Source organism: Otolemur garnettii, unplaced genomic scaffold, assembly GCF_000181295.1.
Source record: "Otolemur garnettii isolate 467f Iridium unplaced genomic scaffold, OtoGar3 scaffold00011, whole genome shotgun sequence".
Taxonomy (NCBI): domain Eukaryota; kingdom Metazoa; phylum Chordata; class Mammalia; order Primates; family Galagidae; genus Otolemur; species Otolemur garnettii.
This window is the reverse complement of record NW_003852406.1, coordinates 30,417,133-30,442,614: the sequence shown is the minus strand read 5'-3', so window position 1 is coordinate 30,442,614 and position 25,482 is coordinate 30,417,133. Positions and strand designations below refer to the sequence as shown.

At 50.2% G+C, this 25,482-nt stretch overlaps 2 protein-coding genes across 2 annotated transcripts in view; one reads left to right on the top strand and one right to left on the bottom strand.

Annotated features, from left to right (window-relative positions):
- The first annotated feature begins 4,137 nt into the window (after positions 1-4,137).
- Positions 4,138-14,706, top strand: SH2D7 (SH2 domain containing 7). The gene is made up of 6 exons (XM_003784566.1): positions 4,138-4,313; positions 5,573-5,662; positions 10,686-10,851; positions 11,134-11,343; positions 12,609-13,292; positions 14,656-14,706. Exons 1-6 carry the CDS (start codon positions 4,138-4,140, stop codon positions 14,704-14,706), a joined length of 1,377 nt encoding a protein of 458 aa, XP_003784614.1.
- A 1,702-nt stretch (positions 14,707-16,408) lies between these two features.
- Positions 16,409-25,482, bottom strand: part of CIB2 (calcium and integrin binding family member 2) — a 25,429-nt gene continuing 16,355 nt past the window's right edge. Inside the window, exons 3-6 of the mRNA XM_003784565.3 lie at positions 21,985-22,096; positions 20,327-20,474; positions 17,433-17,628; positions 16,409-17,079 (exon numbers count right to left, since the gene is read on the bottom strand). Coding sequence (XP_003784613.1) covers positions 17,058-17,079; positions 17,433-17,628; positions 20,327-20,474; positions 21,985-22,096 — 478 coding nt within the window. The 3' untranslated portion in view covers positions 16,409-17,057. The remainder of the gene's footprint in view (positions 17,080-17,432; positions 17,629-20,326; positions 20,475-21,984; positions 22,097-25,482) is intronic.

Below are 25,482 nucleotides of genomic sequence, written 5' to 3'. Positions count from 1 at the left end.
ACTGGTCATAGAGTGAGCTGCTGCCATGGAACGACACGCAGCTGTGAGAAAGGCACCAGCTCTGCACTCTGGTGGCAGGAGCTCAAAGACATCTTGTTAAATTTGTCTTACAAGGTAAAGTGCAGGGTAGGTAGTACTCCACATTTTATGTAAGAAAGGGAGGGGAAAAAAAGAGTATACATATTTATTTGGATATGCATAAAGAAAGCCAGGAAGGACATTCAAGAAACAAGTAACAGTAGTTACCTGTGGGAGTGACGAGGGATCAGGAACTGGGTGGATGGGGCTTAATGCTTCGAGGGAGAATATTTTAACTTAAATAGATTTATATTTAGTCTTTGTAAAAAAAAAAAAGCTATGTGGCTGTATCATCCATTTGAATATTAATTGAAAATATGACCATTGGGCATCTCCCTGGGCCAAGCACTACTCTGGGCACAGAACATGGTGGAAAACAAGGCAATTTGAGAAAAAAAGAAATAAAACTGTCCATTCTCTGCTCCCCAGTATTATGGAAAAAATTCATACCTACAAATGGAATAACTTGGGGCTACAAAAGTGTGTTCATAGACTAAAACAAGCTCATGACGAGCATTTACTGAAAAGCCCGCTTTGGCATTCGACCTGAATGGCTGGCTGCCAGCAGCACTTGGCAGCGCTCATGATTGCTGCTGCACAGGCTCAAGAAAGGAGAAACTAGAATTATTCCTGGGTTTGGCCGTACTTGGTGAGCCTCTGTCAAGATGGCTGGGGAGATGCTGTCTCTGGCTGAGGTCTTCCTAGAGAAACCTCAGCCTGCTTCCTGACAGGCAAGCCAAGATGAATACTTTCAGGAGAGGGCAATATGCTGGATAAGCCGTTACCATCTATTTGTCCTATAGGAAAAACAGGCACCTGAGAGGAGAGGAGAATCCAGGACAGGGGAGCTTTGATAGGGTCTGGACATTGAATTCTAGGGACTTCCCAGCCCAGGGATGACTTGCCACTGGGGTGTGAATCACTGTTGCCAGCTAATGTTTATTTCGTGTGCACCTGTGCCTCCTAGCCACTGTGCTGTGTTGATTAGTTCAGAGAATCACCAAACCCTCCCACATAGGTAATTTTGCTCCTCTTTATTTTTAGAGATGAAGAAACCAAGATACAGTGAAGTCACAGAGCCAGCAAATGGGAGAACTGGGACTCTAAGCCAATTCATCTAACTCTGCATCCTGAAGCCTCTTAATCCCTCTCCCTACATCTCTGGGCCCCCAGGGTGGAGAAGGAGAGCAGGACTACCCTGGGGTTCTCTATGGCCAGCACCCAGCACCCTGGGTGGCTGGAGCACTATCAGGGACAACATTTTCCTTCCCCCCCTTTGCAGAGCTCACCTGATCCTCCCAAACCTGAGCCTCCCCCCTGCCCAGCACCCCATTGTCTCTGAGTATAAATAGACTCCCCTAATTTGCCTGACCTTGGAATCTTTTCCTCTGGTCTGTACCCACCCTGGGCTCTGCCTCCTCTTATACACACAGTCTTTGTCTTCTTATGAAAATGATCTGGTTCTGCCCATAAAAGTATCCAGCCTAAAAGGAGGTGGAGAGAGGACACCTCATGGAAAATTAGAGGAACGCATTTCTTTGTATTTGAATACTTCCAGGACCTCGCTCTGGCAGCAAACCAACTCTGGCTTGGACTCCAGCCTTTTCATGCCATGGACTGTTCTGGTATCTGATGAAGCCTGTAGACATCTCAGAAGTGCACAAAATAAAATACTTAGAAGCACAATGGAAATAAATTATATTTAAAAACAGGTTTATCAAAATGTTTGAGATGCAGTAACATGATGTACTTCTTTACTGGCATGTTAAATAACAAGATCCAACATTGGGTGTAATTACCGTAATTTTATCTCAAGATATGTGCAACAGCTGTAATGTAATATGAAAATATCTGTGATCTCTATAGATGACAAGTAACAGGTGCTGCTAACAGTAATGGAGTTTGTGCCTCAAATCTACCATGAAAGGAAAGGCTTGAATTTCAGTTCAAGGTTGGGGAAAAGTAAAGATATAATCTCCCTCCTCCACCACCTTTCCCTTTTTTTTTTTTTTTGAGACAGATCCTTAAGCTGTCCCCCTGGGTAGAGTGCTGTGGCATCACAGCTCACAGCAACCTCCAACTCCTGGGCTTAAGTGATTCTCTTGCCTCAGCCTCTCAAGTTCCTGGGACCACAGGCACCCGCCACAATGCCTATTTTTTTTTTTTTTTGGTTGCAGCCATCATTGTTGTTTGGCGGGCCTGGGCTGGATTCAAACCCGCCACCTTCAGTGTATGTGGCTGGCGCCTTAGCCACTTGAGCCACAGGCGCCGAGCCACCTTTCCCTTTTAGAGAGCCCTCGTCTTTGTCAGCTCAGGGCTGGAATTTCTTTTCTGATCTCATAATATCCCCGACTTACATCTGTGGTGGAGAAGACCAATTAGCATGTGCAGGAATGATGGTTCCCCCTAATGTTCCAGTGTCAGAGCTGGACATTAATTATTTATAAAAGTGATGTTCCCAGTAGCTGACCCTCTGAGAATACTTACCGGTGCCTATGTGCTTGCCCATGCAGGGAGAGCACTACTTACCGTGTTTCACCCTATCCCTACTCTCACAAATGGGAAACACAGGACAGAGATGGGGAATGAGCGTCCCAGGCTGAGGTCACAGATTTGACTCACGCCCTCACTTATACTCTAGACTGTACATATCACGCCCCCACCCTCAGGCATTTCCATCTTGATTTGAGATAACCCATGACAAAGTGTAGTGACAATAATAATGATTATAGTTACCGACAGGGACAGATCAGACCCTCTGTACTTCACCACCACCACCATCATCATCAAAGTAATGGCTAATCACAGACACTTATGTTATTCCAAACCCTTTTGGAAGAGCTTCCCTCACTTCACCATCCTAACAACAGATCATGTGGTCACATTATTGGCCCCATTTCAAAGATGAAGATAATGAAGCCAGGAAGCCAGAACGGTTAGGTCATCCGATGAAGGTTGTAATATTCCAGTAAGCTGGAATTCGAACCAAGAAATCTGGCTGTACCACCCTTATTTTCTTTTTAATTCTTTCTTTTTTTCCTCTTAACCTCTACAAGACAGCTTTGAACATCTTCATTTTTTTTGAAGTAAACTGTTTCATTGAAAACAATGCATAAGCCACAAGTGCGGAACCTGTTTCTTCCCACAATGAGCACACCCGTCCAGCCCAAGCCCCAATCAAGAAATGGAATGTTGTCAGCTCCCAGCAGCTCCTCACCCTATCTCAGTTCCCAAGGTAACCACTATCCTAACTTTTATAATGTTTTTGAATTTATATAAATGTTCCTTCATTCCTAACCGCTATGCTGCTATCTCAGTCCTCATGATGACCCCAGAGCCGGGACAGTAGCTTCTTCTTACACCACTTTACAGATGAGGAATTTGAGGTGTCTACAACAAGGTAGGGACGGACCTGAGACCCTACCCCAGTGCATGATGGAAGGAAGATTCTGACCCAGATCCTTGGGACTGGGTGTTTGTGACATCTGCTGTCTTCCCTTCTGCCCAGCCTGGATTTTTGCTATGAAACTCAGAAGTACATTAGAGATTCAGGAACGTTTGCATGATTGCGGCTTGATGCCCAGGGCCCAGATTTATATGGCCTGCTGCAGGTAGTGGGTGTAAGGGGGTATTAGTATAGAACTTCTCCACCAAAATACAAATATCCTCCATGAGGGAAGGATACATAACACTTAAATTTGCTGCTTTGCTAACAAGGGCAGTGCTGTGGACGTTAGCCAGGGTCTGGTCTTCAGCTGTGACAAAGATGGGGGGTTGTGCGGAAAGAGGCCAAATCCAGTCAGGCAGCTCAACTGCTGGCTGGGAGGCAGAGAAGACCTTCCCTACCCCTCTCAGGCTGCTAGGTGACCCTCCACACAATGCCTCCAGCCAGCCAAGGTTCCTGCCCCAAAGCAACAGAAAACAAGCCACCAGCCCAGAGGTGGCCCTTGGGTTGCTGTGTGCTGCAGCAGTTGGGGAGGGCATGGGCTTAGGCAAATGAGCCAGACCACACACACATATAGCAGCTGGCTGGGCTCTCCACCTCTATGCTTGCTGAGGATGGAAGGCAGTCTAAAGCCGCTCAGCCTGGGGAGGGGGCCACCAGGGCTGGGAGACAGCCACGCCCTGGCTGAGCTCCAAGAGCTGGCCCTGAGGTGGTTCATGGAGACGCAGGCCCCCTTCATTCTGCAGAATGGGTCCTTGCCCCCCTGGTTTCACGGATTCATCACCCGCAAGTAAGGCTGCCCCTGTCCATGTGTCCTGTGGGGCCCGTGGCCCCTTGAGGCTGAGAAAATAGCCTGGGGACTGTGGGTCTGCTGTGCTAGGCAGACCCCCAGGGAGGTGGTAGACGGGGGAACAGACTGAGGAGTGCTATGGACTCTAGTGGTGGCTTCTGTGGGCAGGGTGGGGGAGGGTGGCAGCCCCTACTCTGATACAAGTTGAGGGTGGATGGGACTGCCAGAGAGCAGATAGAGGGCCGGGCCCTGACTTGATGAGTAATTTGGGAACAGTGTCGTTTATCATCCAAACCAGACACTATTGGTAACTAAGGGCTGTCTCAGCAAACCTGGACATAGGTCATCCTCAGAATAAAGTCCAGGGGATTTGGCTTTCTGATTGGGCTGTATCGACAAGTTGCCAAAGCACTAGACGAAGGACTGACAGATCCAGCTAGTCATGCCCTGACATGGCACCCGCTTAGAGCCAGGCCAGCTTTATGAGCATGGATGTGCAGCTGCGCGGGGACTGTGCTCAGAAGGGCCTCATCCTTGGCTTTGCGCTCTGTTGTCACTGCCTTGGAATTCTTAATAAGTTTTGAAGAAGAGGCCCCCCTTTTCATTTGGCACCAGGCCCTGCTCACTATATAGCCGGTCTTGCATACAGCAAGCACTCAGTAAGTATTTGGCAAGTAAGTCAGTGAGGGAATATGTATCTGGCTTGTGTACTGTCAAGCCAGAAGACAGCTGGAATTTTCCACCATGCCTCCAAAATACTTGGCACCATCTACAAATATCCTAGCTGCCCGGGGTTGAAAGGGACGTGAAGTGGAGTGAGTCCTTGTAAGCTGTGTTATGACCAAGCTTCAGACATAATAGAAATTTTTGTTTAGTGTACATCCTGCACAACTGTACACAGCAGTCCTGAGGGAAAGATCTCCCCACAACACTGTATGGATTTATTCTTGTCATCCAGCCGTCCAAACAGGGAGTAGGCCCATCTAGGGTCAGTGCCAGTGTGCCGACTGATGAGGCCACAGTGGGGAGTACTGGGTGTTGTGTGGACTTACATCCCCAACCCAGCCCCAGACTGAGCCTTAAACTTGTTCAATTAGGCCTGGAAAGACCCCAGACAGAGCCAACAGGCTCTGAGATTCTTCTTTAAAGGACTGGAGGTCTGGGTACAAGGGCATGGCCTGCGGGAGCCTGAGACAGCCCTGAGTGAAGCTGCTTTGGCCGCTGCACAGGCCCTAGCTAACGGCATGTCCTCTGCCCAGGCAGACGGAGCAGCTACTCAGGGACAAAGCTCTTGGTTCCTTCCTCATCCGCCTCAGTGACCGGGCTACTGGCTACATCTTGTCCTACAGGTAAGAGGGGAAGCTCTCTGCAAGGGGTGAGCAAGCTCAGGTTCCCATGACCAGCTTTGCAGATTATGAGTGCACGAGCCCCACCGACCTGCTCTGCCTGGCTTTCCCAGGCCTGACTCCCTCTCTGCCTCCCTCGGCTGTCATGTGCTCAGCAGATGCGTTCTGAGCAACACTGGCCATATGCCAGATATGAAGCCACAGCCTACAAAGGGGGTGAGTGGGGCCAGAGAAAAATATCCTCCCGATAGGATGCTGGGGAAGGCGTCACAGAGGTGAAACTTGAGCCTAGGATAGAAGGAAGAAGATAATTTTCTAGGCAGAAAGGAGGGTGTGGGTTATGAGGAGACTCCTGGTAGATGGAACTGCACAGAAAAAGTAGAGGCATGTTAGGCAAGGGGGTTGGAGGGCAAGGGAGCCATGAGTCAAAGTCTGGGTGTAGCACAGTTCCTAGTAAGGAATGCCTGGAGGGGAATGGGGAGGGTGGGGCAGCCTTGGATGCCTGGCAGTCCACAGATTTGAAGGGTAATCTGGGCGGACTTGAATTGTGCAAGGATTCTTCAGGCAGCCTAGGGAGAGGGGGACTAGAAGTCAGAGGCTGTTGTTAACACTGTTGTGTTAACAGTGAGATGATGAGGGCTAGGACGGGGCAGTGGAGATGGGGAGGTGGAGACAAGGTGGCTGAGACAAAAGCAGAGATGATGTGGGATCCTGTTTTGACAGTAGGTTGGGCAGAGCAAGGCAGAGGGAGGGGAAAGGCTTCTGGAGTAGGGAGGGAGGTCAGGCAGACTAATGCAGTGGTTCTCAACCTTCCTAATCCTGCAACCCTTTAATACAGTTCCTGTGGGTCGCGACTTGAGGAACTGCTGCTTCAGTGGCTTCAGATTCTGGGTTTGTTTGTTTGTTTATTTGAGACAGAATCTCAGTTTGCTGCCCTAGGTGGAGTGCTGTAGCATCATAGCTCACAGCAACCTCACTCTTGGGCTCAAGTGATCCTATTGCCTCAGCCTCCCGAGTAGCTGGGACCACAGATGATCGCCATAAAGCCTGGCTAGTTTTTAGAGATGGGGTCTTGCTCTTGCTCAGGTTGGTCTGGAACCTGTTAGCTCAGGCAATCCAACAGCCTTGGCCTCTCAGAGTGCTAGGATTACAAGCCTGAGCAACCGCACCCACCTTCAAATTCTGATCCCAAAGTATTACCTGCCCAGTCTGTCCCATTTCAAAATTTTTTTGAGACAGCATGTCAAGCTGTTGCCCTGGGCAGAGTGCTGCGGTGTCACAGCTCACAGCAATCTCAAACTCTTGCGCTTAGGCAATTCTCTTGCCTCAGCCTCCCGAGTAGCTGGGACTATAGGCGCCCACCACAATGCCTGGCTATTTTTCTGTGGCAGTTGTCATTGTTGCTTTAGCTGGCCCGGGCTAGATTCGAACCTGCCAGCCTTGGTGTACGTGGCTGGCACCCTACCCACTGAGCTATGGGCACTGCCCCCATTTCAAATCTTAACCTTGACCAAGTTACTTTCCTTTTTCTTTTCTTTCTTTCTTTTTTTTTTGGAGATAAGAATTACAGATAAATATTTTGCTTCTCTGTTATTCCATTTTCTCATCTGTAAAATGGGAATATTGTACTGTGGTACTGACTTCATAGGATTGTTGAAAGAATTCAAACAATGTTCATAGGAATGTATCATATTTTAAAGTGCTTGGCACAGTGCATGAAGCATAGAAAGAGCCAAATTAAATTTTGGTTATTGTTAAAAAAAAATTTGTGTTTGAGATAGCATTTCACTTTGTTGCTCTCAGTAGGTCATAGCTCACGGCAACCTCAATCTCTTGGGCTCAAGCAATCTTCTTGCCTCCATCTCCCTCGTAATAGGACTACAGGCACTCACCACAATGCCTGGCTATTGTTTTAAGAGACGGAGTCTTGCTGTTGCTTAGGCTGGTCTTGAACTCCTGAGCTCAAGCAATCCACCTGCCTTCCAGAGTGCTAGGATTACAGGTGTGAACCACCATGCCTGGCCTGTTAAAATACTTTTAAACTATGTGCCATCCTGGGCACTTTGAAATATACTAATTCAGCACTTTTCAAATATCTTTTTGGCTTCATGATTTGGGGCTTTGTTGTTGTTACTGTTCTTTGATTTTGGGTTTTTGTTTTTTTTTTTCCCAGATGAGATCTTAGGCACAATGCCAATTCATAAAAGAGACCAAAAATGGGGCTACTTAAAGACATACAAAAAGACAAATGGAACAGAATAGAGTCCAAAAACACTCCCCCTGTTTGGTTATCTGATTTACAACAAAGGCAGCACTGCCGTTCTGGGTGGGAGGAGGTTTTTTCAATAATTAATGTGGGAATAATATCCAATTGGGAAAAAATGACCACTACCTCACACTATACACACAAATTACAGATGGAGCATAGCTCCAAGGATGAAAAGCGAAACAATAATACTTCTCGAAGAAAACAGAAAAAGATTTTCACAGGTAAATGAAAATGCCTTTAAAAATGGGATAGGCAAAAATTTCTTAAACATACACAAAAGCACCAATGAAAGAAAATATTGATAAATTGGATTTCTTTTAAATTAAAAATTTTTTGTTAATCAAAAGGTACCATTAAGGGAGGGAAAGGTCAACACACAGTCTTAGAGAAGTTATATATTGCTTCCTATGTATCTAACAAAGGACTTGTATCTGGAATACATAAAAAACTCCTACAAATAAATAAGACAAAAACAGATAACTCAAAAAATAAAAGCAAAAGACTTCAGTGGGCACTTCACCAAAAAGAAATATTCAAAAGGCCCATAAACATATAAAAATGTGTTCAGCATCACTAGTTATCAGGGAAACCCAAACTCAAACCATAATTAGTGGCTAAAACGGGAAGACAGATGATACCAAATATTTGTTAAGGATGTGGACCAACTGGAGCTCTCCTACACTGCAACAATTTTAGAAAACAACGTGGCATAATCTACTAACACGTTACATAAGGGTCCCCTTGACCCATTAGTTCTACTCCTTGGTATATTGTCAAAGGAAATGAGTACATAGGCTGAGTGTGGTGGCTCATGCCTCAATGCCCAGGCATTGTGGTGGGCACCTATAGTCCCATTACTAGGGAGGCTGAGACAAGAGGATTGCTTGAGCCCTGTGATCCTAGTACTCCGGGAGGCTGAGGTGGGAGGATCCCTTGAGTTTAGAAGTTCAAGACCAGCCTGAATAAGAGGAAAATCCTGTTTATACTAAAAATAGAAAAACTAGGCCAAGTGAAGTGGCTCATGCCTATAATCCTAGCACTCTGGGAGGTGGAAGTGGGTGGTTTGCCTGAGCTCAGGAGTTTGAAACCAGTCTGAGCAAGAGCAAGACCCCTTCTTTTAAAACGTAGCCAGGCATTGTGGCAGGTGCTTATAGTCCTAGCTACCAGAGAAGCTGACGCAAGAGAATCGCTTGGACCCAACCTCAGGTGGGTTGCTGTGAACTCTGATGCCACAGCATTGTACTAGGGGTGACAAAGTGAGACTCTATCTCAAAAATAAATACAGAAAAACTAGCCAGGTGTTGTAGCATGCACCTGTAGTCCCTGCTACTCAGAAGGCTGAGGTAGGAGGATTGTTTGAGTCCAAGAGTTTGGGGTTGCTGTGAGCTATGCTGCTGCTGTTGCACTCTAGCCTGGGTGGCAGACAAAGACTCCATTAAAATTTTTAAAAAGCAAGAAAAAAAGCAATGAGTACATATATTCACCAAAAGATACATGCAAGAATGTTTACAACAGCTTTATTTATAACAACTCAAACCCAGAAGTAACCTAAATGTCCATCAACAAAATAAATTGTGGATTTTTCATTAAATGGAACACTACTTATAAGTGAGAAAAAAATGAAACTAATTCTATGTGGACATGAATCAATCTTAAAGATGTAATACTGAGTCAAAGAAGCTGGACACAAAAGAGCAAGAGTGTGTAATTTCATTTATATTAAGTTCCCTAATGGGCAAAATTAATCTATGGTGATAGGGTCCAGAATGGCAGGTGCCTTTGAGGGGCACAGACAGGTACGGTGGTCTTCTGAGGGCTGGAATGGTTTCACATCTTCATCTGAGTGGTGATTATATGGAAGAGTTCATAGGTTGAAACTCATCAAGCTGCTCATTTATGGGGTGTGGACTTCACCGCATGTATGTTTTTCTTCCAGAAAAAAGGAAAATGAAAAGGGTGGGCCTTTACAGGCTGAAGTGGGATGGGAGCAAGAACACCATCATCTCAGCAGGGTGGGGATTAGGGAGAGGCTGAATTGCAAAGGTGCAGGATTAGATCTTGTTTTACATAAAACTTTGATATTTTGTTCATCATGGATTTTTTTGCCTTTATTTTGACTTTGTTTTTCTTTCTTTTTTTTTTTTTTGAGACAGAGTCTCACTTTGTCACCCTGGATAGAGTGCCGTGGTGTCATAGATCATAGGAACCTCAAACTCTTAGGCTCAAGTGATCCTCTTGCCTCAGCCTCCAGAGTAGCTGGGACTACAGGCGTCTGCCACATGCCTGGCTATTTTTTAGAGATGGGGTCTCAGTCTCGCTCTTGCTCAGGCTGGTCTTGAACTTGTGAGCTCAAGCAATAAACCCGCCTTAGCCTACCAGAGTGCTAGAATTACAGGCATAAGCCGCCATGCCTGGCCCCCATTTTGATTTTCTAAAGCATTGCAGTATTAGTTATCTTGATGTCTTCTTTGGTGCCCCCTTAAATCTCACACCCAAGATGAGTGCCACATCTGTTTCACTTTCATCCTGGCCCACCCTCTCTTACTCTGCCTGAGCAGGCTTAGAAGGCCTGCTTCCCAGGACCTCGGGGGCCCATGATCTGAAAACCTCTCCCCTAGCTTCCATGGCTGCAAGTGGGACAGGTGGCCCCAGGGAAGGTGATTCTGGATCTCAGCTCCCTCTATACAGAGCTTGGATCCAGGGCCAAGGCTGCTGCCTGTGACTGGCAGCTCCAGACCACAAGTGCTTGTGTTGCAGGGGCAGTGATCGTTGCCGGCATTTTGTCATCAACCAGCTCCCAAATCGGCGCTACCTCATCTCAGGGGACACCCACAGCCATGGCACTCTGGCTGAGCTTGTGCGCCATTACCAGGAGATGCAGCTGGAGCCCTTTGGGGAGACACTGGCTGCTGCCTGCCCCAGGGTAGGCATCCCCCTTCCCCAGGGTGAGGGTGATGGAGGGAGCAGGGATCCCAGGCCTGGTGTGTCCATCACGCAGGCACATGCCCTTCCTTGCCTTCCCTATTTACTATCACAGAGGGCTACTCCGTGTAGCCTATTGGAAAAGGGGGAGACCATGGCAGTATCTTACCCGAGGTCAGGAACCTGGTGGGAATGTTTTAGTCCCTTGCCAGCAGTCTCTGGCAGGCAGCTGGAGGCCATCTGAAAGTATGACACATGCCTACTGTGTCCCCACTGCCCCCAGCCAGAGAACAATGATCTGTATGATGCCATCACTCTGGGCCTCCACCAGACCAGCCTGAGCGTGGAAAATCCACCTGCTATGGCACAGCCTACAGTGGTCCCTGCCAAGGCCACCAGCCCCTGCCTCTTTCCAAAGCCCCAGGTCTCCTTCCTCCATGCACAGAAGAGCCTGGATGTGAGCCCCTGGAACTCTGAGGAGGAAAGCATGGAGGTAAGGAGTCAGGGATGCTAGACCAGTGGTGGGTGTTGCACCCACCTCAGCTCCTGAGTGACCATGCTGGACACTCCCTTCAGGCTGCAGAGAGTGAGCTAGGCCCAGAGAGGTACAGGGCCAGCTTGAGGTCACCGTATGGCTCAACTGTGCCTGCCTGTGGTCAGCTGGATTTGGTTCAAGGCTTGGCCTGGCCATTTTCTAGCCATGTGGCTTTGGATGAATCATGCAATCTCTCTGAGCCTCAGTTTACCCTTCCTGTGGTTCTTGTGAGCCTTGAATGAGAGAATGGATATGAAATGGCTGAAAAGTCCTTAGTAAACTGTAGAGCAGGGTGCTGGTGAGTTAATACTTTATTCTTCTCCATAGCACCCTGTGGGAAGGACTCAGATTTTTCTTGATATATATCAGATCGCAGCACAACAAAGGCTCTCTTCATGTTTAGAATAAAATCTAAAACCTTCACCTTACCAGTTGCCCTGCTACCTCTCCCTCACTTTTCTCTGCCTTCATTGGCCTTCTAGATGTTCCTTGACTACACCAAGCTTGTTCCCACCTCAAGGCCTTTGCACGGCCTGTACCCTCTGCCTAGAATGCTCTTCCTTCCAGATATCTTCATGGCTCACACTCTCACTGCATTCCACTCTCTCATCTCCTCAGAAAGACCCACTTAAACTACTGAAAAACGCCCTTTCCCACCAGTCATTCCCTCATCCCATTACCCTACTTTGTTCTTCATCGCACTGATTATGCCCTGACACTGCTTATCTTGTGGCACAGTTTATCGTATAGCACATCAAACCATGTTATAATGTAGCAGACCAGCATGTTGCCCACCTCTCAGATTAGGATAAAACTTCCAAGAGTTGGTGTTGCTCACTACTGAATGCTTGGCACCTAGGACAGTGTGAATGAGTACGTGAGTGATGGACTTGGGAGTGAACATTCCAAAGGGCCATGGATTAGTGAGTGGGTTGGTTCAGGGGCTCTGAGGACCAGTGGACCACATCAGAGGTGGGAGGAGTAGGGTGAGTGAACTTGGGTAGGAGGTAGAGCTGATGATCCAAGGCCATGAATGTCAAAGTGAATATTGTACTCAGAGTCCCAGAGCATGAGAGCTGGTAAGACCCTGAATGTCATGCATCTAATCTTTGTATGTGGCCAAGCCAGGGGACCTCAGCTTATCTGAGAGAGCACAGTTTACCTGAGGACATCTCAGCGATGGAATGTCTGTTAAGAGATTCTCTCTGTCCCTCTCTCTCCAGGCCCCCATGAGAGTGCCCCCCCTCCCTGAGAGAAGGGCCTCCCTCCTGGACGAGTCTTTTGGAGGCCCCAGTGACGTCATCTATGCAGACCTGAGGAAGATGAACCAGGCAAGGCTGAGCCTGGGCATGGAGGTGCCTGGTGGGCATGGGCCAGTTCCAGCTGGCAGCCAGGCCTGTTCCCCAGGCAAGGAGGCCCAGAGGAGACTCTCAGATGGAGACCAGAATAAGCTTGATGTCCCAGAGCCTTCCCTCTCTGGAGTGAGCCCAGTCCAGGGTCCTACTGGGTCTCCCACTTCCTGGGGATTCCTTGAGCCCCCCAGTTCTGATGTCCTGGGATCTCTGACTGCAACCTGGAGGCAGGGGTTTCTGAAGCTGAGCCAAGGGGCTCAGCTCTGTCCCCAGAGCATCTCTGAAGATACCTATGAGCTCGTGGGAACAGCAGGCCTAGCAGAAGCCAGGGATGTACCAAACCAGGGAGGCAGTACCTATGAGCAGATCCCAGCCTGCTGGGGTGGCCTGGCCCGGCCTCCACATCCTGGGGCCAGTCCCACATATAGCAAACTGTCAGGGCCCACGGACTATGGCTATGAGAGGATCTCAGAGACCCCAGGGCTCCCAGAGCCTGGAAACACTTACGAGCAAATCCCAGCAGCCAAGAGCAAGGAGACCAAACGGACACACAAGGTAAGCTCTGTGGTTGGGTGGCCCAGCTAGCATCCCTTAGGGAGCACCCAGTGGTGGAAGGGGACCTGTGGCTCTCAGGCATGGGTAGGTCAGGCCACCACCACTGCCTAGAAGTTCCCAGAAACTTCCAGCCTTAACTTATGCTTGGAGGTGGTGGTGATGGAGAGGCAGCTGCTAGGGTTGGGCGTCTTTTCAAGGACCTTCTCTGCAGCAAACCTGGGCTCCTTTCCCATTCCTCTCAGACACTCTGGGGTCTCAGAGCCTCTGAGAGGTGGAGATGGGCGTCATCAGCTCTGGTTAAGCCACTCCCTAGCGTTGTGGCTTTGGGCATGACAGTTTTCTCCCAGTTTTCCTGATAAGTAGGGTTGCTAGATTTAGCAAGGTAATTGACTTTGAATTTCAGATAAACAACAGATACTTTTTTAGTGTGTCTCAAATACTGCAATTACTCTTTGTTTCTCCAAAATTCAAATTTAACTGAGCAAATATGTTCTTATTTGGCACTCCTAGCCAGGACCTCCCACCTCCTCATCTGTAAAATGGGCTGATCGTCTGGTTATGTCTAGGGCTGGCTGCCCAGAAAATAATGCTAGATAGCCTCTCATGCTCAGGACATAGCCCAGAGATGGCTCTTGCTGAATAGAGCTAGTATTTCTGAGGATTTCTGACAAGGAAGAAGAAGAAGGGTTGAGGATGGCAGAGGGAGGCTGGCAGACAGAGAACCCTTGCTGAGCCCTCAGTCCCACCTGAACTCTGCCTATACCTGGAGACTAGAAAGTCCCCTCTCCATGGGCACTGCTTATCTTGGGCACACACAGAGCTCCTCTCGGCCTATACAGCAACTCCCAGGAAGCACTGCTAGCTCCTTTCTCAGGGCAGGGCTATGGTCACACCCTATGCACACCAGCCTCTGAGATCCTATCCCAGGGCCACAGACTCCAACGGTGGACAGGCCTAAGGATCTCATGTCTGTTCTTCCCCTGCTGCTGTCCCATGTACTCTCCCGACCCTGGTGGTACACCCCCACCCCACTCTCTCTGACTCCTGTGCACTCCAAGGCCCCAGGGTGGGGAGACAAGGGCACTCAGGGCAGTAAGGTGGAGTTCACATCCACCCCTTTCTACATTCCACCTTCCCCTTCCTGTCCTCAGCTGGATGAGGGAAAACTCTTCAACCAAACTTGGAAGGCAGAAGGTGGAATTTTAGGCATTTGTGAGCTAGAATTTCAGGCTGTGGCAGCAACCATCAATATTCCAGCCCAGCCTCAGGCTTCTAACCCCAGGTCAACAATGGGCCCCCTAGGCCTGGGTCTTGCCTTCCCTGCCCAGGAACGCAGGCTCCAGTATCTTCTCCCTCCTTGCAGCCTGACAAGTTCCGGAGACTCTTCTTCACGGACAAGAAGCACAAATTCTGAGGAGGGCCTGGCATCCAGCAGCCACCAGTGGGTTTCTTAGTACCTAGGCCACAGTAGGAATGACGGTAAAGCCCTCTGCTCGCCCAAAGGCAGGCCTTGGATCCTCAGACCCAGCTAGCCCGCTGGGGAGCCACGCTCAGAGACACAGTCTAGGGCCTGCCTGCAGAGGACCTCCCAGTCGCCTGGAGCTCCTGGTTGCATCCTGCTTCCCCAGAGCTCCCCATCCATGCAGAAGAGAAATCAAGGGGACCAGATGAGGGCAGAAGTTAGCAGCCCCATGTCCCAGATGAGCATTCTGAGGCCTGGACTGATGAAGCCTGCCTCCGATCCTGAACTTGTACTGAGCACGTGGCAGGCCTTGTGCCAGCACACACATTGTCCTGACTGGCTGAGTGACATCATGCAATTGCTACTGAGAACAAAACCAGTTCCCCCCCTTGTGGTCGCATCAGGGGGAATGAGGGAAGACCACGAGCCACATCCTGTGCTTCTGCGCCCTGGGGATCAGAGCAAGAGGCCAGGAGGTAGCAGCAAAGGCCCAGCCTCAGGGGCCAGGGCTCTGACCCTGGGTAGATGAGGCTTCCAGAGTCAGGCACCTCTCTGCCCCTGCCTTCACCCTAGCCTCATGGTGCCAGACACTAAGGGGCATCCAGCCAGCTCCCTGTGCTTCAGAGAGGAAACTGAGGTCCATCAAGGAGTAGCTGCCACTCTGGAACCACACAGCTGGTCAGCACCTGGCAGATACCCTCAGTGAGGCAGGCCCAAGCCAAGGTAGCTGCTTGGGATGACTGCTGGATTGTATCTGGAGCTGGTCAGGGGGCTTCGTATCTGGCTTCATCTGCCTTTTGGCTCCAGCTAGTCCTGACCCTTAGTAGTGGCTCTCGGATCCTGCCCACAAGACCTAGCCCTAAGCCAGTGTGGCCCTGCCCTCTAAGGAGCCCTTAGGGCCTTGCCAAGCCACCAGCTTTGGAGGCTCAGGCCTCTGCTCCTGTCCCCTAGGTCAGGCTGGCTCCCTGATCTTCCCTCAGGACCTTTCCTGTTTTCACCCATGTGTCCTCCCAGCCCCACCCCATAGGGGTGAGCATTTGGTCAGCTGCCCCACTCCCCAGGCCCAGAAAGCAGAAAGCAGAGCCCATATCCCCCAAGAGAACACCACAGATGCCCTGCTCCCCAGCCTGACCCTGGCAGAACTGGCCCAGGTCACATCTGTGTGAAATCTGCCCTACTGGCTGCCTGGCTATGCAGCTTCTCCCTCTGAAAAGTGGGCCTACACTTTCTTCTTTGGGGCCTGTAAGGATTAAGAGCAGGGCACCTGCACTGTGCCTGACACACGGGTAGCACTTTACGAGCTTGACCAGAATTCCTATGGTTATGAGGAAAATGAAAATGATTTTCACCTCATGCCCTCTGTGGGGCTTGCTGGAAGATTTGAGGTATGGATGTATCTTCTTCCCAAAGGCACACTTACTGAAATCAAAGTTAGACCTAAAGCGGAAGGGCAATGCTTAACCTGGGAGGGGACACATGAACAGTGTGACTTCAAGGACTTCAAGGACTTCAAGGAGCAAAGGTACCACCATCGAACATTTTCTAACATTGGTAGACATGGAGATGCAGGGACACAAAAGTGTTTTACTACCATGAGTTCACAAACCTGTGAACAGCACACACCAGTGAAGATTCCATAACACAGGGAGGGCGGACAAGTAGTACTCGTGACTGCAAGGCAGAGAGACTGGGCGGAGCCCTTGGACCCTCTGCTTCACCCTGCTTCACCCTCTGTGAAGTCAGCTTCACGTTGGGAAGGGTGCAGGAGAGGACCCTCTGCTTCACCCTGCTTCACCCTCTGTGAAGTCAGCTTCACGTTGGGAAGGGTGCAGGAGAGGGCAAGAGGCAGCTGCGCCCAGCCTGGAGTAGTGGGAAAAGATTGCATAGCTCCTTGAAACTCTGAAACTCTTGACTTTCTTTTTCTTTTTTTTTTTTTTTTTTTGCATTCCTCCCTGGGCAACTGTGGTATCTGTCCAGCACTTGGACAAGTCAGACCCCACCACCTCTTGTCAGGTTTTCTGCCTTCCCGTCCAGGGGCGAGAGGCACCAGGGTATGGGGGAGGCTGGGGAGAGGCTGGAGAAGAGCTGTGGGTCCTCGGGGTAGACCACAGGGGCCCTGAGAAGGGCGCTACTCCTCACACTCCACTTCTCTGGTTAAGGATTTTTTTTGCTGAAAGGGCCATAGGAAATGTGAACCCAGATGCCACAGGTCCTTTCCTGGGGAGCCTGGAGGCCACATCTGTGTAGGTAGCAGGGCTGGATGGATGGTGGGCTTCTAGGCCCCTGTAGCCTCAGCGGTGTCCTCAGATCCGGATGTGGAATGTGCTGGAAAGAGAGAAGGGCAAGAGTGGGTGAGAAGCCCTGGGCTGGGTAGGTAAAGGCTCTTCAGGCAAAAGCAAACCAGGTGCCCGGCCCAACCCTGGACAGCCCCTTTGGAGTCGTGTAGAAGGTGCAGCCCTGCGGGAAAGAACCCTTACAGGGGCAGCTGTCCCGAGGGATTCCAGCCCCCCAGGTCTTTTCCTTCACATGAGATTCTGGCCCTGCAGGGGACAAGGGCCAGTCACACATCGAGGGGAGCGGGGCCTTGAACATGACCTGTGTCCTGGCCTGTATACCACCCATCATGGACAGTGCAGGACAGGGCCCCACACTGGCGGCAGCCCCATGGGCGGCAGCACCTGAGGAAGTCAGGGGCCTTGGCAATCATGTCCTCGAAGTCTGCAAAGCCCAGCTTGCCGTCGCCATCCAGGTCAGCCTCCTCAATGACCTTTTCGCATACGAGCACCACCTCATCCTCATCCAGCTCTGACTTGGTGAGCTTGGCCAGCGTCAGCTCCAGGTCCTCCTTGCAGATGAAGTTGTCAGTGTTGAAGTCTGTGGGGTGGGGTGGGCATGTCTGAGCCAGTGCTGGACCCACCCAGGGATTCCAAGGGTCCCACTCCATATTACTGTTCCTCCCAGCTGCTCACACTCATGTGTCCACCAGCCTCCAACATCCCTAGGGCATCTCTGCACACACTCTGAGGATGCTAGGTCCTTATCTCCAGCCAAAAGGCATAGTTTGAACACCCTCATTCACAGTACTTACAGTGACTATACACATGACACTGAGACAGCTCCCAATTCCAAGTCTGAGGCTTCCTGGGAACTTCAGGTTCAGGTCAAATGGCCCTTCTGGCCTCAACCCACAGTGGACCCTGTATTCCCCTGGAGAATTCTAAAGCTAAGGAAACCAAGGTCTAGAAAGCTGTGTGATTGGCATCAAGGGGCAGGGATTCTGATTTGTGGCCTATTTGACTCAGACCTGCATCTTCTAAGCTGTTTCACGTGGCTGAAGCCAGGCTCTGAGTCAGACACGAAGGGTCAGGAGGCTCAGAAGCCCTTGTCCCATGACCAGCCTTTGTGTGTCCAGAGCAGGGAACATGGCCTCCTCCTGCCCACCAGGCAAACTCTAACATTACTGGCAATGATAAAGACCAAAACTGTTGGGCAGTGCCTGTAGCTCAGTGGGTAGGGCGCTGGCCACATACACTGAGGCTGGCAGGTTTGAGCCCGGCCTGGGCCAGCTGAAACAACAATGACAACTGCAACAAAAAAAAATAACGGGGCATTGTGGCAGGCATCTGTAGTAGAGAATCACTTAAGGCCAGGAGTTGGAGGTTGCTATGAGCTGTGACACCACAGCACTCTATCGAGGGTGACATAATGAGACTCTGTCTCAAAAGAAAAAAAAAAAAAAGACCATAACTACTAATATAAACATTTGATGCTTTTCTCATTTCGTTTTCAAAACAAGCCTACTGGGTACGCACTACTAGAATCCCCCCTGTACAAATGGAGGAACAGAGAAGGTGGCAAGGACCACCTGTACCTCCCAGCTGCTCACACTCATATGTCCACCAGCCTCCAACATCCCTAGGGCATCTCTGCACACACTCTGGGGATGCTAGGTCCTTGTCCCCAGCCTAAAGGCACAGCTTGAACACCCTCATTCACAGTACTTACAGTGTCTATACACATGACCTCCCAATTCCAAGTCTGAGGCTCCCTGGGAACTTCAGGCTCAGGTCATATCCCTGGCCAGTGCAGGACACTAGAGTGTCAGCTCCTGGTGGATACCCTTGCACTGTCCCTCTCTGACTTGCCTGTGGATGACTCAGGGGCAGGCAGCAGGTGGGACTCATCTCTGCCCTGGGAGTGGGACACACTGTGCTTTCTGCAGACATGTTCTGGCTGGCAAGCTGGCCGGCTGCATTCCTGTGATCTCTTTATATGAAGGAAACTGAGGCCCAGCGTGATCCTTACTACAAATGAGACCCCAAGATCCCAGGGCAGTAAGGGAGCCACAATTCTCCTTTCTCATGTCCCTGAGTCTGCTGGCCCACATGCTGTACAGTTCCTTATACACAGACCACAGCTGCCCCCCACCCCAGAAGCAATGCTATGGCATCCCAGATTGGGTACTGGGTGGAATTTGCGCTTTTTACTTGAACCACACGAGCATAGTTTGTGGAGGGTAGACTGGCAGGCACCATCTTTCTGATATACAGGGACTACGTGGGTGCACAGTTGTAAACCAGACTCCTCTGAAACAAACATGACACTACAAAAGGAAAAGATATCTCGGACAGCTCCTGCTGCCTGGGGATCCACAGGTTGATCAAAGGCACTGAGGACAGGAGGCCAGCCCTTGACTCCTGGTCCAGGATGGGTCACAGCCATGCCCTGAACCTCAGTGTCCCCATCTGAGCATTGTCACCTGTCAGTGCCTGGGACCTGTCAGGTTCCACAGTGGGTGAGCTCTGTGGATGTGACCTTGTCTCCCTTTGGCTGCATCATCTTGATTACTGGTTGGTGAGTGCCCACTCCCTCTGGTGGCTGATGAGACGGCAGGACCAAGAGCTGGGCAGGGGTGAAACAGGGTGGCCCTGCCTCTAGAGTACTGAGGGCTTTGGGGAGCCACCCTCCTAGCTCACCTCACCATCATGCCTGAGACCTCCTCTCCTCCATTTCATACCTCAAAACTGCTGAAGCATTGTTCTAGAACACAGAGTAGCTGCCTTTTGCCACCTGAAACCCTGCAGTGGCCTCAAATGCCCTTAGCACTAGGTCCCACCTCCTTGGTAGGCTCCTCACAGCCTGGCCCCTCTCCTGTCTTGTCTGAACCCCTCTGGTCTCCACATCAAGCCCAGTGCTTCCTCACCTCCCTCAGTCTTTGTTGTTTGGCAGGCCCGGGCTGGACTTGAACCCTCCAGCTCTGGTGTATGTGGCTGGCGCTGTAGCTGCTGAGCCACAGGCACCGAGCCAACACCTCCCTCAGTCTTCATGGGCCATTCAGTCTAGTGGGTCTGCCTGCCCCATGTTTCCAGTCTGCAAGCCATTGCCGGACCTGCCGGTGCCTATGTCACCACCTATAAATGCACTCATACTAACCACCCCACTGAAGTGGGTGCTGCCCTTCCTCCTCTGCTTTCAGGGCCCCATGGACGTCTCTCAGGCATTCTGTGTCCCCTGCAACCACCCCACTGGATAGGCATTCTTCAGAGACAAGTTGACTTGACTCTCGTGTTACCATAGATCTTGAAGGCATAGTTTGCTTTGAGCTCCCGGGGCGCCGACTCGCAGAGCACAGAAAACATGTCCACAAAGTCATTGAAGGTGAGGTTCCCCTCGCCATCCTCAGAAAAAGCTTCCACGATCCTTTCTTTGAAGGGATTCTCCTGAAGAAAATAATCATAGCAATCTCCATGAGTGTGGGTTAAGCAGGAGGACCCCAGAGCCAGACTGCTTACAGTTTGCATGACCTTGGACAAGTGGCCTACTTCTAAGCCTGTTTCCCCATCTGTAATATGCAAATGATGGCAACTACCTCACTGGGTTGTGAGGGGATTCAAGTAGGAAGGTGCTGGCATGTGTAAGAGCTCAGCATATGTTCCTTTGGGTCATGTCACACCATTCACAGCAGCATTTCAAGGGGAGCACAGCCAGCACATGCTGCCTTATCCAAAGCAGGAGCACACATGGGTCCCACTGCCCAGAGAGCACACAGAAGCTCCACCTGATGTGCAGGGCTCTGTCTCCAGCAAGAAGAGACAAGGGCATGGACAGCTCTCAACTCAGGCCATGTCAGGTCAGGGTATGGCAGGCAGAGGTAGGGGCCCAAAGAGTGGGGCAGCTGGGCTCAAATAAGCACCAAGAGTCGGACAGCAGTCAGGGGCCAGGCTCACAATCATTCTGCCTAAGAACCCCTGAATTCTCCCAGACCACCCTGGATGCTGCCTCCCCTGGGGAGCTACACGCTGACCCTTTCTTCTGGCCCCACATCACTTGGGCCCACCTCTCCTGTAGAACTCACCCCAGCTGACTAGCACTTGGCTGGTCCCATTCTGTGCCCAACCCAGGCCAACACAGGAGACTTAGACACAAACTATATGGTTTCTGCCCATGGGTGCCTCACACCCTCCTGGGACCCTCTGAGCCTGGCTTTCAGCCAGGTTGGGTGCCTGTCCATGGCCTGGGGCTTGCTGTCTGTCAGGACTGAGGCCACAAGCACGGTGCAGGCCTCAGGGAAATGCTATGCAGCACTCTGACCTGGCCTCTAGCCATACATCGCAGGCCTGGGGCAGAGGGCAATTTGCAAAGTCCTGCAGCAGTGTATAGGCTTGTGCCCAAGTGCCTTCTCGACACTGGAGTGCACTTTACATATTACGGGTAAGCAGCACCAGCAACGTTGGCCTAACCTGAGAGCTAGTTAGAAAAACAACATTGACTCTGTCCCAGATGTATTGAACCTGAGTCAGCATTTTGAACAGTGCTCAGGAAGTTGTGTGTATGTTCAGTCTGAGAGGCGGTGCTGCAGATGCTGACCTCAGTGAGAAGCCACAGCCAGACAAGAGGGAGACAGAAAAATCATCTAAAATGGGAAACACAAATCTGCCAAGAATAGCAGGTTGAGACCACTTAAAGACACAAGCAGGGCAGCCCAGGCAGCAGCAGGCAGAGGGGCAGCCACTGCTGTACAACACCCTCACTGAGGTCTGCACACACTGCATTTATTCATAGAGAGTAGACGAGGAAACTGAGGCACAGAGTGGTTCAGTGATCTGCTCAGGGTGGGACAGACACAAAGGATGGAGCCAGCCAGGTTCAGCCGACCTGGGTGCCCTGCCACCTGGCCCAAGGCACAGAGACCCCCATTGCCCTGCCACAGCAGAGGCCTCCCCCGCGTACCCGGAGCTCTGGCATCTGGATGATGAGGCTCATGGGCACATGGACGATAGGGCTCTTCCTGTAGTCCAGTGGCACGAGGTTGGGCGCCAGCTCATAGAACCGTGCGTGGAGCCTTCAAAGGAAGCAGAGGAAAAGCGCTGGAGGGGCATCAGCCCTGGACTCCTGAGTAGCTCGGTGGCTGCTACCCAGGCCTTGGCCTCCGCAGACCCACCTCAGCCAGGACCAGGGAGGGGCCTGTGTGAGGCCATCTGCTCTGGCCACAGGAGGAGGTTCTGTTTTGCTAACCCATGTCCAGGCCCTCCCTGCTCCACCCCAACACACACCAGCCACCCCACTACCGCCCCTCCCCGACTCTCCACTCCTGGGCCCGGAATCAGATCTTTTTGTTCATCCCCCTTCTGGCTCTTATGGGGTCTTTGGTGTTCCAGGCACTGTGCTACGCACTTAATGCTCACCTTATTTAATCCCCTGATGTTCACTGTGCAGACAGGTACCCCAGAACCCCTGTCTACAGCTCAGTAAATTGAGGCTTAAGAGATCGTGAATACTTTGTCCAAGGTCACATAATAGGAAGTATCCAGGCCATGGTTGGAACCCAGGACTATAAATCTAGAGCAGAAACTCTTAGCCACCCTCCACCCACCACTCTTGAGGGTCCATCAAAGCTGGGGCCCCACCACCCCAACTCAGGCCAAGAGCTGGGTCTCCAGAAGTGCTCTCAGCAGCCCTGACATCCTCAGGAAGCCACCATGAACAGGCCACCCACACCTCTCTCTAGCAGGAGGCCACTGGAACCCAGCCTGCTACCTGGGCCTGGCCTTCCTCAACGATGGCTTGGGTGCCCAGTTCCTGTCCCATCCTCCTGCATAAGCCTATTTCAGTGTGCTGGGTATGAGGCATCCTGACCACATCTCACTTGGAAGCCTCCTCCCCATTATTCAGTCCTCCTTTCTCCAGTGCCCCCACATTCAGGTCCTGCCAAGACAGGCCCAAGGCATGTTCACACAAAATTGTGTCTACAAAGTGCTTCTAGAGGAAGGAGACAAGTGTAGGGGGGTTGGTGAGGGGTCAAAGCAAGCTAGCTTCCCGATGAGGTCACTATATGAGCCCACATATCCTGGGCCCAGGCCTCCCCTCCTACCCCCAGAGCCACATCACCCTGTGTCTTCTTCTAAGTGGTTGAACCCAATGATATAGCCTCAAGGCCCACCCTTAGCAGGCCCATCAGCACAGCCTCCCAAGCCTCCCTTAGGTCCCATGAGTCCTCCCTAGCAGGCCTGACCACCTACCCAGCTCACACAGATAACAATGCCAGAATAACAGGTGTGCCCTGTGCCAGGCCTTGGCTGATGCTCCATGTGGATCACTGTGCTCACTTTAATCCCCAAACCACCCTGAGAGGTAGATATTAGTCTCCCATTTTTCAGGTGGGGGAAACTGAGGCTCAAGGATGAAGGGCCTGCCCCAGCTTACACAGCCATGGTGACAGGATTTGAACTAAGGACCTCAGGATTCTAGCTGCTTGGTTCCCTGGCAGGCATGTCATCACCTGGTTCAGAGCCCATCCGCGGCAGATGAAAAGCAAAATGCCACAGGCCCATTTTCACAGCCACACATCCCTGTAAAAGGGCCTGAAATCACAAGGAAGCACCATGACTTGGAGATACAGCGAGGGAGGCGGAATACCCAAACCTATCCCTTGCATGGGAGGGGGGTCAGCAAATGTCAGGGTGGTCAGGGTAGCAGGATCAACCTGGAACTGTCCACAAGAGGGTACTCGAGGACCTCCTTTGCTCCTACTTCCTGTATTGAAGAAATTTTTTACACTTTTTACACTTTCCCTAAACACAGAACCAAAATGTTTCAAAATTCATGCATCTGGTTTCATTTTCCTTTGACAGATCCACAGTGTTTCCAACTGTTACATTTCTCACTGTAACCTTAACCCTCACCTCACATATTGAGAGTGATGTTGGGTACTTCTGGGGTTAGCTTGTACCTCCAAAGTTACACAGTGTAGCTGCAGGAGGGGCCTGATGCCAGGCTGAGGTTGGAGCCCTGCCCACACCATGCTCGTTGGTGGCCTTGGGTAAGTGGGTTAACCCACTGGAGAATAAATTTCCCTATCAGAAAAGTGGGGCCTGTCCTACCTATTATTCTCACACATGTGAGGATTAAATAGGATGATGTTAGTAAAACCACCCAACCTTCAGTAGCTGTTAGCATGTTGCTTGCCATGGCAGGGCTCCTGATGTGGGTGGACTTGGGAGAGGGGCCGTGGGTGCCTGGTGGGGTTGATGAGGTTCCTTCTGGTGGGTGTGGGAGGGCAGGCCAGCTTCTATCTTGGTAGACAAATCTGTTCCAAAATTAAGTTGACAGATTTTTTTTTTTTTTTTTTGACATAGAATCTCACTGTGTCACCCTGGGTAGAGTGCCATGGTTTCATAGCTTATAGCAACCTCAAACTCTTAGACTTAAGCAATCTTCTGGCCTGAGCCTTCCGAATAACTGGGACTACAGGCATGCACCATCATGCCCTGCTAGTTTTTCTATTTTTTAGTAGAGATGGGATCTCACTCTTGCTTAGGCTGGTCTCAAACTCCTGAGCTCAAGCAATCTACCTGTCTCAGCCTCCTTACAGAGTGCTAGGACTACAGGCATGAGCCACAGTACCCAGCCTTATAGAATTTTTTTTTTTTTTTTTTTTTTTTTAAGGAAGATAATCCAAGGAAATTTGAAAATCCAAATCAGTGTGGGAAAAACCCCAAAACTTTCAAATAACTATCTCTCTGTCATCTTCTCCCCACAATAAAGGGCACAGAGTTCGAGATTTACATATTAGTTTTAACATCCAGAACCACAAATAATGCTACCTCAACTGCTCCAGAGCATGTGGCAAAAAAAGGAAAAGCCTCCCAGTTTATTTTAGAAAGTTAGTAAGAACCCTGACACACAACCCACTGGGTAGCATTCAGCATGGCCCGATGGCACATCCACATACAGAAGCACGGGTCTAATGAAAGGCCACACTGGTGCATCATGTCCAACAGTATTTTAAAGAGAAATACCTTAGGACCAAGCAGGACTTATTCCAGGATGCAAGGATGGTTCAATGTTTGGAAATCTGTGACTATAAATCATATTACCAGATGAAACATGTTTGGATCTATTTGACAGACACATTTGTGACTATATGATTGTATAGATACAGAAACATATCTGAAAAGTTATAGACCACATGTTTACACTTTATGTGAAGTGGGAATGGAGATAGGTGATAAAAGGAAGATGGACTTTTATTTATTACTTTACCTCTTCTCAATTGTTTGGATTTTTAAAAGTACTTATGAATGAACGAAAATTTTAAAAGTATGCATTACTTTTGTCCATAAAAAATTTAAAATTCTTTTTTTTTTTTTTTTGAGATGGAGCCTCAAGCTATCCCCCTGGGTAGAGTGCCATGGCATCACGCTCACAGCGACCTCCAACTCCTGGGCT